At 36.2% G+C, this 15,400-nt stretch overlaps 1 protein-coding gene and 1 long non-coding RNA gene across 2 annotated transcripts in view; one reads left to right on the forward strand and one right to left on the reverse strand.

Annotated features, from left to right (window-relative positions):
- The window catches only part of LOC6562682 (discoidin domain-containing receptor 2), a 121,927-nt gene extending 106,527 nt beyond the window's left edge, over positions 1-15,400 (forward strand). Inside the window, exons 15-17 of the mRNA XM_001988094.3 lie at positions 12,885-13,047; positions 14,598-14,747; positions 14,834-15,400. Coding sequence (XP_001988130.2) covers positions 12,885-13,047; positions 14,598-14,747; positions 14,834-14,998 — 478 coding nt within the window. The 3' untranslated portion in view covers positions 14,999-15,400. The remainder of the gene's footprint in view (positions 1-12,884; positions 13,048-14,597; positions 14,748-14,833) is intronic.
- Positions 13,127-13,528, reverse strand: LOC116805333. The gene is made up of 2 exons (XR_004365134.1): positions 13,454-13,528; positions 13,127-13,364 (listed from the first exon to the last, which is right to left on the reverse strand). It is a non-coding gene; the product is annotated as an uncharacterized LOC116805333 (long non-coding RNA).

Consider the following 15,400-nt stretch of genomic DNA (forward strand, 5'->3'; position numbering starts at 1 on the left):
ACCCGCCAAGAATGTTGACTTTGCGGGCCAGAAGCTTACGAGGAAGAGTGAGTTGTCTATTGTTATTATTGTTGTTGTTGTTGTTGCTGTTGCAGGTCGTGTTAAGTGCATCGCAGGCAATTGAAGACAGCAAGTCGAGGGAATTTGCAGTGTTTGTTTGTCGTGGCAATTTGTAACACATTCGAAATATTTATAAGAAGTGAACGTTATCTCAAATATATAAATATATTGAGAGGCAGTAGGTGCGCTGGCTAAAAGAAATATAAAATTTATCTAGAAAAATGCATTTCTTTAAAATACAACTTAATTTAGAAGGATTTTCTTTTATTACATAAGAAATTGTATCATCCACTAGGTTAATTACAATATTTATTTGCTAAACAGACTAAAACTAAATATATCTAACTTTGATTGAGATATATATTATATTATTTTAACTGAACCAAATGTATATTTACCACAGTGCCAAGCTGAATCAACATATTATTCAAAATCGTTGAATGTCAGATTCACAAAATTCTAGTCTCAATTGTTTAATGCCCTTTCCATTAAATAATTGCCTGACATACAGCTTGTGCATCTCTCATATAAATCAATTGAAGAGGCGGTGCTGCTTTGTGTCGTCCACCTCAGATATATAAATCAAATCACATCCATAAACATAACTCCAACAATGACAAAAGCAATACCAAAATTGCCGCCCAAATGATAACCTCAGAAAAAATAAAAACAAAAAAAAAAAGGCAACCGCTTGAATTAATTTGCATTATTAAATCGTTCGCATAAATCGCCGAGCAGCAGCAACAAATACAGTAATGAAATAACAAAACAAAAATACAATACGATAATTAAAACATCCCCAAGGATCTTGGAACTAATTGCCGCAGCCCTTTGGCAGTCGGCAGCGAGTGTTATAAATAAATAAATGAAAACCAAACCAAACCAAACCAAACCGAACCGAAACAAAGTCAACGCCATGCATAAATTATAAACAAGTGTGGCGATGGCGCCTTAATTTATGCTTTAAAATATTATATTAATACGCACAGCATGAAAATTGGCTAGCAGCGACAAAGTGAAACAGTCAAAAGAGACAGAGACAGAGACAGAGAGAGAGAGAGAGAAAGCGAGAAATCAGGAGAGCGACAGAAACGCACTAATTCAATAATTTATGCACATTTTTTAACACATGAAGGCATTTGGGCAACTGCAAAAATTCATGAATCATTTTTTTTGAAACTTTTAATTAAAATTAAGTGAAAGCATTGCACTGCTGAGGGACTTACTTTGTAAATACCCTGTGGTATAGAGTGCATATTTTGATTTTAAATTTCAACAATTTTTTTTATTGAAATCAACAATGATGTTAATTTAGGCAAGCTAAAATATAAATGCAACTTATTTTAATTTTTTTTCTCAAGAGATATCTTCTACTGAGTGATATAAAACATGTATGACCTGCACTTGATTTTGGTTACAGGGTATATAAATAATATTCAATGCAATAAGCACATTAAGAGAGGCACTTTTGGCATGGCGTGCGTTCCAAATTGAGCGGATTAAGTTTAATTACAATTTTTCGGTGGTGCTGGGTAGGTGGGTGGGTTTTGTCTTCACCGTTAACACATGCACGCCACACAAACACAGGGACCTCCTTTGTTCAATGCAGTTGTAAGGGTTGTTCCTTTGTGTGGTGCATAAATGAAAAGTAAACCTTTATGCAACGCTGCGGGATGCAATGCAATGCAGACCAAAAGCCCAAAATACAGCCGCATCAAAAGCCAACCCCCCGAAGCAACCCCCAAAAATACACACACACACACACACATTTATATATATTTATGAGTATTTCTGTGTATATAGACGAGCGTGCCTGTCGTGAATTCGTTGCGCACACGTGTTCCTTTAGTGGTCCATTGGTCGACTACTGCAGCTCCTGTTGCGCTCTGTGCACATAATTGGATTTAGTTGTCGTTAAGTTTGGACTGCTTATTGTTTTCTGCCGTCCGTGCATATGTCGGCTGTCATTATTGGCACCCACCGACCAAGGCGACGAGACGCCAGCAATCTTTGCCAGCTTCGAGGCTGCTTCTCGTGTGGGTGTTTGTAATAGATGGTACTGAAAGCATTGAAATAACAAACCAAACATTAAGAAAACTGATTACTTGATAGACGACGTGTCAAGAGGGTTCAAAGACTTCCAGTAGACTTGTAAGCTTAATTTAATTCAATGTGGAATTTTAATGTGTGTGTCTCAAGCTCAAAATGAATATGAATGCTGTCAAGACTTGATTTAAAGGCGAAAATAAACGAATATATAACAGTTGTGTCTGGGGAGATCAGAAAAACACTACATGTGGCAATTTTAGCTTTGAAATTAAATAAATAGTTTAAATTAATGCAATTGTTATTGTGACACAACTCATAATCCGCTCAACCTTCAATTGATTAAACAAGAAAACAAAATACATTGTTTGGGAATATATGAGCAAGACACGTATAAAGTTAAATGCAAATGAAGCTGCCATAAATTCAAAAGGAAAACAATTGAAAATCACAAAATATAAAATCAGTCTTATTGGGTCATTTATTATATGCGAAAAATACATATCACTTTGTTATGCAATATGAAGAGGAAAACTTTAATAAATTTGACACAAATAAAAAATAAAAACCAATTTTGTTATATTAAAATTCTGTGTCATAAATAAAACTATATTAAATGCATTTAAAACGAGCAATAAAAATTAAGAAACAACATTTTCATTAATAAAATATTCTTTTAAATGTGATAAATGTACAATTAATTTCCCTCTTTAATTTTTAAATCATCTTTAGAGAAGCCTTATCATATTAATTTAAGTAAAATAAAAGCATTTCTATGCTAAAATCAATATTTTGCTTGTCTTATAAGGCATTTTCCACAACAAACCGTACAATAAATAAATTCATCGGTTCTTACATTTATTTAGGTCGTATGCTAAATCATTTTTGGTTAAACCTAAACAAATTAATTTAATTTGAAAAAAACCCTTTATCGATTTCTAAAAACGAAGTGAATATTTTGATTGGCTTATAAAGCATTTATCCACAAGCCACCTTAATAAGCTGCCACTTCTGAGCATTGAACGCATCGAATTATTTACAGAGTAATTACATCGAATGCTTTTCTCTATCCTGTGGAGTCCACGCAAGCCACATGCGCCTCTAATTACTTTCGGAAAATTGTGATCAATCACACGATATGTACACATACATATGTACATATATATATATATATATATATTGTACATATATAAATGCAGCACGTTGCGGTTGACATCGCCACCCTCGCAACGCCCGCATAATGACCAGACCGCCATAGCGACTCTGGCAAACACCTAAGAGTCAAAGCCAGAAGCCAATGGCATGGCTAAAAGCATTTGAGCCTTAATCGTTTCATGTCGCGCGACAAGTTAAACCCCCTTTGAGTCTGACTGGGTATTTGCTGTGTGTTGGATGGTGGAGCTACGGAGCTGGAGCTGGAGCTGGTTGGACTGCCATGGTAACCATTACAACGACAGGCGGTGTGGTCAGCTGTGCGTTAGATTTGTGTAGATTAGCTGTACAGTTGGGTTTGGTATGCCTTGCAGGCGCTCTTAGTAATAATTGCAAATCAATGACAGGGAAATTCAATTCAAAGGCTGCTGGGCGATACCACATCAACAACAACAACAACAACAACAACACCGATAGCAACAATAGCAGCTACATGATGGCAACTTGAAATTTCAATTGCATCGATTGGCAATTGACAAAAAGCGTGCAGAACCAAATGTTGACGGACATTTGAGTTGAGGGCCAGTTCCATAGGATTTGCGTTTAAATGACCAACGCAATTATGGCCAAGCATAATTATAGGTGGATGAGTGGTGGAATATATACATATAAATGTGTGTCTGTGTTTTCGAGAGACGTTGTGTATTGATGTGCCTGTGCCACGCTGTGTTGTTTTGGAAAATTTAATTGATTTAATCAAACAATGACAATGATTAATGCGGTTTATTAAAGTGGACGTTTTTGCAGTTGTGGTAGGGGTAATTGATATAAATTTATAGGACGCGATTTGTATAATTATCAAATTAAATATTTATAATATTGATGAGTTGATCAATTGCAAAGATAGTATATAAAAAACAACTCTACTTTTGCATGATGTAACTTGTGAAATTGACTTTTTATATTTGGTAAAGTGCTGAAAAAAAAGAACATTTCAATTACAAAAGAACATTTCAATTACAAATGTATTAATATTAAGTCTCAAAGTGATTTCAAATTTCAAAATGATTTTATACACAATTAATATATATTGCATATTACTATTTATTACTATTTGTTAATATTTTAAAAATTATTTATAAAGTAAAAAGTAAAAAGCAACTTAAGTTTCATTCAGAACGTTTCCACAACTTATAAGTTTAATTTGCCAAAACACATAAAAGGATTCATGTACAAAAGGTTATTAATTAGAGAATATATTCGTGACAAGCTGTTGAAGAAACTCATTGTATAAATGCTTACAGAATAATAGTTATTGTCATTTTAATATAATCACTTTTCATCACCTGCAATGTATTGTATTTATAGCTTTTTTTGCTATTAAGCCCCGCAGATAATTGCCATGTTTATCTTATATTTTCGTAGGTGTGTGCTTTGTGTAAGCGAGATAATTGTTTATAAATGCAAAACTATAAATATGCACATGTATATATATATATATATAAATGTGTCCATTCAATAGCTGCATATTTGCAAGCAATTATTTATTAAATGGTAATTGTTTATGGCATATTATGGCTATTATGGTGTATGCCTCCATTTATTTTAATATGTCTTCAGTCAACATACACAAATATCAGCACATGCAAGCACACAAATACACACACACTCGGGCACATACGTATGTATATGCAAAATTGCAATCAATTGTCATTTGCATAATATCAACATTAAAACAGCCGCGCCCTCCGACCACAAAAACAACAGGAAAAAAGTCAGACCGAGCGAAATTTTAATTAAAAATCAGCTTGCAACAAAAAAATGGCCGGAAAACATGTAAAATTTGTTTTGTAAGGTGGAAAAAAGTGAAAGTTACTAAAATTTGAACCATAAAAATTAAATAAACGAAACGAAACGAAACGCAAAGCTTGCCATGAAACTGCAATAAATTTCTAGTCAAGATCCACAAGAAAAATACTAGAAAAATGCGCATAAATTAAGCATAAAATGTTGCCAAGTGCAACGCTGCTCAGAACTAGAGTTAACGGTAGTTAGTTAGTTTTGTAGCGAGTAGCGGATACGGGCGGGTTGAAGAGGGTAGTTGGAGGGGGGCACTTAACTTAGATGCAGTCACCCGAACCTTAGGCATTGCAGTGAAAGCAGTTAAAGTGAAAGCCCTCAAATGCACGCGATTTGCATAAATGCAAATTTATAGCGAGTAAAGAACCCAGGCACATCACTCAAAATGAGTCGACGCACTAATGAAGCAACAAAGGAGGCGTGGCTGCAAACTCAAAAAAAAAAGGGGGGCGTTGCGCTTAAGCAGCCAGCAGCGATTTGAGACAACGCCCACTTCATCAAAGTAATCTAGAGGTATACAAAAAAATATAGATAAAAACAAATAGAAAATCAATTTGTTATATTTGCACTTAGTGTGCATAAGAAAGTTAAAAGTCATATTTAACGTTGACCATATAAAAGAAAATAACTCTTAACTCTTATAATGGTTTGAAAAGGAAACTTGAGCAGATTGGTCTAAACCATATAGAAAACCAATACCTAAAATTAATTTATAAATTGGGTTGTTTTTCTAAAAGGACTAGTTTACTTAATTTTATTTATATTGCCAATTTATTTTATATTATTTTTTATTTTACTTATGGTTGTGGAGCAATTCTGGCTTACATAAGTGTATATACAGGAATATTGCCACCTAGTTTTATTTGACTTATTAGCCTTTTTCACCTTTGTATATGCAACTTATTAGCCTTGCAAGTCGAGTCAAAAGTTGTTGATTTCTCAATGGGAAACTCTGATTCCAATTATTCCAAGTCAATCAATACGCTCGGATATAGCAACTACTTCCGCCTGGCTGCACATTATTTCCCGCCGGAGTCAATACTCCTCCAGAGTATCAGTCTCAGTCCGCACCCCAGACTGTGCCATGACAACGTCAGCGTCAGCGTCAGTAGCAACTGCAGCATCAACTTCATTCCATTTTATTTGCACGCATCGCGTTTTCAAGAGTTAAATGTATGTAGCATCAAGCCCACCCACCAAATTGACCTTATTGGCAATGGCTGTCATTTTGCTTCCACCTGATCACATCTCACATGGTCGGAACGATATCTGTTGCCCATTCACCCGCTGCTTCCCATCCCCCCCACTGCCACAACAATTTTTGCATGCGATGACATGTGAAATTGTTGAGCAAGTCTCCAGGCGATGTTTTGCTGCTGTTTGTACTTGTCTTGTATTTGTTGCAATTGTTGTTGTATACCTGTTTGGGGGCATGGTGTTGATGTTTTAATTAATGGCCATGTGTCAACTGCATGCAAATAGGTTAAAAGGCAGACAATTTCCGTATAAATACTACAGCCAAGCAGCAGTAAAAAAGCTGTTCTGTGGCTGCAATTTGAGAGCAAAGCTTATGTGTTTGAAACTGAATTTGGAAATCTTTAAAATGAGATACGATTTTTAGCAACATCACTTCGAATACCCCTCATTGTTATTTGAAAATTTATCTGTAATGGGCTCTTCTGACCAATACCTTTTGTGTTGTTGAACTAAAATACCATCCAAGCATAGTTTCAATATACTAGCACATTTTTCATGTATGTCTACGCCTATAAAGAATAATTTCTATAGAATAAACACACCATCAATCTCAGTTTTAGTCTCTTATTTTTGCTCAAACTTTGTATATTAATATTGCACAAGTGTCAGCTTAGTTTTAGCTTTAAGCTACAAAGTAAACTGAAATCAAAGTTATGGCTGCAAAAAAAAAAAGCAATCATAAATGGCAAAATGAGGCCCGGTCGTAACCTTTGGCCCATCGATGCTGGGACACAACTCTTCATCGTAATCATTAGCATACATTAAGGCTTGACCCTCAAGTGCTGGCCAAATGGCCTATTATGTGCTTGTAGCTGGTTGCTCCATTGGTTTCCTAACTCACTTTTCTGCTTCTTTTTTTTTTTTTGTTTGTTGGTGTTGTCAATAGCAAAGGTCCTTCGGTCGCTCGGTCTCCGTCCAGCAATAACTGCATGTGTGTGTGTGTCTACAGCAAATGATAATAGTTGTTGGCCAGCCACATACACAATGAGAAGCAGAAACGGGAGTTGACCCTCAACTGATGCCATCCAAGTGATAAAAAAAAGCTCAGTTCCACTCATGTGTTGTGGGTCATTTTAGTTGATGTTTCGCTGGCATTCTTCATTCATCGGTTCAGTCATTCAAGCGTTTCAATTGAGTGGAAAGCTAAGGCTGCCATGGTCCAGTCCGGAACCATGTCCCGGTTCTTCATAAGCTTATAAGCTCGTTTGTGCCTCCCTCCAAACCATGTATTTCCTTCTCATAGTTTCGCTTTTGGTTTCATCTCCCGTTTTCTTCTTCTTTTTTTTTCAATTTGACATCCGTTTTTGTGGCTACATCATGTCCATTATGTTGATGATGTCCTTTGACAATATGCCCTCGCCTTGGCTGCCAGAATGACCAGTAATGATAATGGCCCAGAGTTTGGCGTTTGTCGTTCGCGTTTTGCCATTGATATCAAGGATTTTCGAGAGAGGTTGTTTTGTTTTTCCTTTTTTTATTCTATCGGATTGTAGTTGCTTTTTGTGGTTTGTTCTGTTTGGTGGTGTGCCAAAAGGCAAATGGGCAGCTTAGACTGTAAGTGTGTCAGTCGATCAATTTAAATAATTTAAATGCGGCTTAGGTTTGCTATATCTACAGATTTTTTACAGGGTTTCGCATAATATTCTTTGTGGCCTTGCAGCAAATTTTTTTCTCTTTATTTATCCTGACTAAAAATGACAATGGTTGTAAAAAATAAAAATTGCAAAATAAATTTATAAATAAAATTAAGATGTCCTATCGAATGCGAAAACTATTTTATATATCATCAACAAGTCAGCTAAGCAGATATAATTTTAAAAGCTGCACTATAGATAGCTCTCTAGAAAATAACTTAATTGAATGGATGACCTATATAAACCTGCTCGTATTTTTATAATTCAGAGCACCCCCGTTTGTGTAAACCTTCAGCAATCGATTTCAAGCAGATCCTTAATATCCTTTGAGACAACGCCTAGCGGCATTTGACTTTATTGGTGGTTGCTATTGTGCCTCGCTGACCAGAACACCCTTTGACCTCAAGCAACTCATCAGACTCAAGTTTAATTGTTTGTTTTCTTAGTTTATTGAACTGCGGCCGACGTTCGACTGACAACTGACAACTGGGCAGTAGGGAGTGGGCAGTGGGCAGCACTTTAGTTGATGCACTTAATGTCCATAGCGTGTTTTTAATGGCCATCAGTTTGTCTGGGACTTTAATTAACTCGCTTAAAGCCCACTGGGCAGCACATGAGTCTTTCTAATTTATAACCAACTGGCAAGACGCGTCCAACGCCAAAGCAAATCCTAAAGTCGTTTATTTGTCCTTGCTGCCAAACCATTTTATTTATTTTGCTCGCGTCGCGTCTTGTGCAAAACACAGGCTAGTACGCTGCTTCCTGCCAGAGTGTGTGTTTGTGGGTGGGGATTGTTATTCTCAGGCTCAGGGGCAACTAAAAACCCATAACTATATGTTTTTCTGACACATTTTTAAAGTACGCCGCAAGTCGCATGCAATTTATTGTTATTGCGTTTTGTACTCGTTTTTCTTTTTTTTCGCTGCTGTTATTTTTCCCCCATTTTCTCTCTTACTCTCTATCTCTCTCTCTCTCTCTCTATATATATATATATATATATATTTATCTGCTTTTCGCAAATCCAAGGACTTTTTGTTGTACATTTATGTTAACCTAATATGCTTGTAATTGCCAGCTAAAAAAAAGAAAAAGAGAAACAGCTCCAAAAACTAGAACAATACATGGTTTTGATGTTGTTTGTTATTTTTGTTTATTTATTTTTCTTTTCTTTTTTTTTTGCTGTTGATTTTGTTTTTGTTGCTGCTGGTGTATGCCAGATACAGATGGTTAGTGAAAGTTTCGAAAACAAGGACGCAAACTAACGGCACTGTTGTCCATTGCCTGTCCTTTTATTATATAAACATTATAATGTCCTCACCGAAATGGAGAATATCCATGTTCTTATTATGTTTGGCTGGAGATTAATAAAATCTTTTTATATTTATATCAAACCAAATTCCATGGATTGGTGAAAAAAATAAGCTCAAGGATATAGAGAGATATAGAAAATGTATATTTTATTTACAATAAATATTATTAATTATAACTAATTCAACTCAATTTTTTAAATTTCCTACTCGTTGAGTTATTTATTTTTTAATGAAATCAAGATAGCCTTCAGAATGTGTAGTCAATCACAAATCTTAAAATCAATTAACAGGGTATATACTGGTCATGGAAATGCTAGAAAAAACACTCCCAGTTTTGTGTTATTTTATTTTGGAAAAGCACTTTTGTTCGCTTTAATTTGTTAGTCAGCTTACAAATTTTTACGACGCGTTTTAATTGACGCTGATTCTGCGCCAGTGTCCATATGGCAGTGTTTTATTTTACGGAATATTTTGCGTAACCAAATTTATGTGAGTCCAGTGTGTATAAGGGAAATGAATTGGGTTAATAGTGGAGGCTTTTAAGTTAATGGCTTGGAGTTAAATCATATTCAAGTCAGTTAAACGGAGAATAAAAACAATTCATTTTAAAACGAAGATAGCTAATCGCTAAACACATATCAATCGGCCAATTGCGAAGACAGCAAGCAGATACATATTATATGTACAGCAGTGAAGTGGGGAATTTGGTAGATGGGGGTAGGGGGGGCCTTACTATGTTTCAACCCTCAGGAAAACCTCGACACGTGTCAGTGTCGCTGTCAATAGATGTCAAGAGCATAGAAATAGAAATGGAAATCCTACCCCCAGCCATAAACTGCCTAGACAAGCCTACTTAACTACTCACTCAACAAGCGACACTCTATCCATGTTGCAACTGCGTCGTCATATACACACATTCATCGCATGACAGCTGAAAATTAAACCTTTCACTCAACTCAAATTCAATTGTTGTTGTTGTTGCGTCTTGCGAAATCGAGATCTATAACGCACGAAATCAGAAACTGTCCGCCATTGCATGGATGGGGTGGTGGTGCTGGTGCTGGCTCAAAGTCCCAGTTCAACTCAACTCTACTGAACGGTGTGGTGCGGTGCGGTGTGGTTTGAGATTTGGGCTAAACGCATTACATAACGAACAGCAAACGACGAGTCCGACGAGTCGAGTCGAGTCGAGTCGCGCTTGACGATGGCGCACTTGTGGCAGACATTTTATTTGTAATATGACAGCACTTCATATCCTTTTCCAATGATATTAAGAGGCAGGCGAACAACAGGAAATTATGCACGTCAGACCTGTCTGCTTATGTGTAATACTCCATGCCCACCTCTTTGGTGTATGGTATATGGAATATGCGAATTGTGGGCAGGGTGGAGTTCACTTTTGCCCGCTGGCCCTTCGTCAGTTATTTGGTTGGAAGTCCACCCTTCCTCCCCCCCATTTTCATGTTTGTCAGGTTTTTGCTGGGTCTTTGCATACTTGATTGCATTTCCGTTAATGAATTGTTGTTGTTGATGAAACAGATGTGCGATAGTCCTCATAACTATAACTTACTATAGATTTGGGCATCAAACTTCCAGTTGAATTATTTTTGTGGAAATGTGGCCTTTTTCTAATAATTCGATGGGTCTTCTATATTGGCACATCTATTATGAATATGTTTAATATGCCCTTGTTATTATATTTATTTATTAAACGTGGTCTTAAAAAACAGATATTTAAAAAGAAAAATGTTAAATTCATTTGAAAATTAGAATTAAAGTTACATATTAATTAATATGACAAAAGAAAATAGTCAAATACAGAGTATTTATATTTGCGTTTATAAGACAACAAATATAAGTCAAGCTCTGAATTTATTGTAATATTATATATTTCAAATTAAATAATATTTTTCTCTACGGTTATTATCAGTTTGTCAGTTTAATATATAAAATATTAATCGAATAGAATAGAGTACTTTAATTCTCATCTCATCTTGCGGAATAAGATGTAAGGTAGCTAAATTGTTATATTCATTAAAAGTCCGTCTGTCAACATTGTTTGCTGTTTTGCTGTTTTTTCCATCAGTTCCAGTTAAGCATTTGTCGCATCATATTTTTTTTCGCAACCACTCTGTTTATAAATATTCGCAATGCTTGAAGTTCTCAATTGCCCTCTGAGGTATGTCATCAGTCATAACCCAAAGCTGTCGCTGTATTTACTTAACTTTGGCACACTCCGTTTTGCTCAATATCAAATGTTGGTTGTGTTTACCATTTCATGGTTTCATTTACGACACTCCCCCGAATGCAGGCAGGCAGAGCCAGCCCAAACCCATTCATTTCTTGGTGCTCCTTGCCACTCTACTTATATTGTCATTTTCAGTCATGCTTCAACGTTTGTTGATCCCCAGTTTTTGTTGCACAGCCTCAGCAGACTCATCTCTCTGCTTCCTGCTTGGGTGGTTTGGGCTGTGCCTGAAACAATAACACAAAAATACAAAGCTACCAACTGCTGCTGCCGCCCTCGGGGTGCTCAGTACTCCGTGGACTGACCACTTGCCAGCTTCCAAACGTAGCATGCAATCTGTTATGCGCCGGCAGTGCCCTTAAGCAAGAAACAACAACGGACATTTAAAACTCGGAGCTGTGAATACCCTTCAGAGTCTTATCGAAATACTAAGCTCCTTTGAAGTTATTAACAGGATCGAAAGTTGTATTTTGTTGGTAAAATGTATTCTTATTATAATCGCCGAAAAAAAAGCAGAGCAGAGAGTTAAACTTTGCTGGAGTTACTCATAAAGTCAACAATTTAATTGTGGTGGTAAAGTGTTAAAAACAACAAAAGGAAATGCACTGATTATTATAAATTCAATACACTGATTTTCTAATAGACTTAAAATAATTAATTTGGTTCCGAAAATATATAGTTTGTAAATATTTGAAAACCAGCCTAATTCCTAAATTAGGAGGCAAATGTAATAAAAGCACATTGATTATCATAAGATCAACTTCAATGAATTTAATTTAATTTTTAATTATATATAGAGAGACAGATATTTTTTACATTCCACATACTTAAATCCTTTCGATAAAATGTTATATAGATAAGAATATGTTAATACGCCTCAAAGCCAGATATCGGCCATTAAGCTAAACTGTTGCAAACCCCTTGACCAAGTTGCCAATGCCATCCCAAATAGTAGAAGCAACCAGAACTGCTACACATGCAACCCCTTTAGGTGAAGCACACAGCAGGCAATGGTAAAATAATAGGAAGGGTATGGGATGGAGAGGTGGGGTCTGTTTGGCAGCGACGCTCATTTGAAATGCATGCGACGAGAAGGATACGAGAATGGCTATGTGGCACGAAAGTGGGGAACGATGAACGAAGCAATCAACTCGTGTTTTCAAGGAGCATATCCTGATATCCTCTGACTGACTCTCGTTTGACTTTTTTGGCCTGCGGAAGTGTTTGTTTATTTAATTTCTGTTATTTTTAATTGAATTTTCAATACTGCCACAGATTTCTGATGCAAAAATCTCAACTTAATCCCTCTCATTGCAGAAGTTGCATCATTGGACCCGAGCTGAACGTCAAAGTCTGCTCCATTGGCACTGTGATAAACCGTTCGGCCTACTCGTCGGACTATTGCCAGCTGGAGGGCACCACTGGTCGACAGACGCAGCCAATGCCCATACGCTGGATGGCCTGGGAGAGTGTCCTGCTAGTAAGTTTACCCAATCCCCAGACCCTAACACTTTCCTCCTCTCCCAAGTCCAAGTCTTACAAGTAAAAAATCCACCTTGTTCACATTTTTATTCTTTTTATTTGTTGTTGCTGTTTTGCTCATTTACTGCTTGAATTGTGCGCAGAGGCAGAAGTTTATAATTATAAATTAATGAACAGTGTTCACTCTGCCTCTCCCCCTCTCTCCCTCTCTCTGTCTGTTTACCACCACCTTTCTCGCTCCTCTGCCCACCTGGGTATTCCAAGAAGCCAGTGGAGTTAACCACCAGGGTAGGGGTAGGCGATCCTTGAAGACAGCTTGACAGCAAAATGAGTTGTAATTGTGTTAATTATTTTTAATTTGCTTTTTCTGCTGCCTCTTTAAGCAGGCGATTTATGTCAGTTACCTTTTCCGGTCTTGAAGATCTGCAAACCATATTTTGATAAGTCTATTAGGGCAGCAAAAAGCAAAAAGGTGTGAATATTTTAGAAACAATTTTTGATTATTTTTACTAAGCTTGGAAGGGAAAATGCGAAGCCATTGAAGTAAAATTGTTAAGAGAAACAGTGAACTGAGAATATTGATGGAAAACGGGCTGTTAATACATATTTATTTAGTTTACGAGTAGTTGTGTAAAAATTCAAAATAATACGAGCTAAAAAAGAGTATTATAGAGGAAGAAGCTGTCTACATAATTGAGATTTTCAGTCTAATTAATATGAAACTTTACCTTTAATAGATTGAACTGAATATTTAAATTTTCCAATTAACTAATATATGCCCGAGATGCAACAGCAACAAAATATTTGAGTTACAGTCTAGTATCAAATGACAATGAATCACTTTAATTTTCGTTGAAAATAGCATAGAGCATGAATTTTAATAGCGAGTAAACAAACGAACCAACAAAATACGAAAAACAAAAAGACAAAAAATAAACAAAATAAAAACGAAACTGAGCAAAATATTTTGTAAATCCCCGAGCGAAAAACCGCACTAAATAAATTAATTAACTACATGAAAAACGGCGCAGACAACACAAAACAGCCGCACAGACAAAAAGGATATATGTATATGAAAAGGCATGGATAAATTCCACGCATATAGCATCAGATATATACATATGCTTGTTGTTGTTGTTGTTATGATTATTGTTGGTTTTGTTGTGCGTATGTGTGTGTATTTTAGACAACAAAGTACACGCTGGTTGTAGAGAGTTGTGCCATTGCCTTGGGGGCAAACGAATGGCAAAAGGGTTGGCAACGGGTTGGCAGCGGGTTGGCAGCGGGTTGGCTGAGATGTTCTTTGGTATTCAAACATATATGCATATTAAAAAGCGCAAAAGTTGCCTTAAAGGATATATGTATATGTATGTATGTATGTGTATGTGAATGAATGGCTTTGTGCCGACGCCCAACAGCAACCGTAAAATCCTTAAGCCAAAAGCCATGTAAACAAAAATAAAGCGAACCGGTCTTTTGGTCGGATACGTGTGTTTGTATTAATAAAATACAAATAAAGAAGAAAAAAAAACTTTCATTTAATTGCAGGCCAAATTCAGCACCAAATCGGATGTTTGGTCCTTTGCCGTTGCCCTCTGGGAAATATTGACATTCGCCCGGGAGCAGCCCTACGAGCACATGACAGATGCGAATGTTATTGAAAACATCGGACATATCTATCAGGACGATAAAATGCATGTAAGTAACAATGCATTGTGCTAACTGTTAGCGTATATGTATGTACACATTTACTCTATGCATCTCTATTTTTTGTATATTTGCAGGAACTCTTGCCAATGCCACTCAACTGTCCGCGCGAAATTTACGATCTCATGTGCGAATGCTGGCAACGCAACGAATCAAGTCGTCCCAATTTCCGGGAGATACATTTGTTTCTGCAGCGCAAGAATTTAGGTTTTAAGCCCAACACCCAAACGCTGATGTATTAAATTGTATTTGTAAAAAACAAAACGAAAAGAAGAAGGAAAAACCCAACAAAAATAAACAAGAATTACACGCGATTTTAGCACACATTTGAAATACATATATATCAAATATTATATGGCAAATTTAAAATAAAAAAATAAGCCACAAACAAAAAACACACACACACTCAATGCGTATTTTACGCATTTAAAAGATAAATGCAATTAAAATGAAATGATTTGTAAACAAACTGCGGCTTGTCGTAGTGGAAAATGCCCTCACTAAAACGGTAGTCAAATGTATTCCGAGATCCTTTTGAAAGTGTCCCAGAGATCAGAAAAATGAATACACTCAAATAATTTATAGAACTCATAGTTGGAATCCCTATTCTGATTTAAAATAGCAAATGCTTGAATGGCTACATG

Source organism: Drosophila grimshawi, unplaced genomic scaffold (assembly GCF_018153295.1).
Source record: "Drosophila grimshawi isolate 15287-2541.00 unplaced genomic scaffold, ASM1815329v1 contig_1377, whole genome shotgun sequence".
Taxonomy (NCBI): Eukaryota; Metazoa; Arthropoda; class Insecta; order Diptera; family Drosophilidae; genus Drosophila; species Drosophila grimshawi.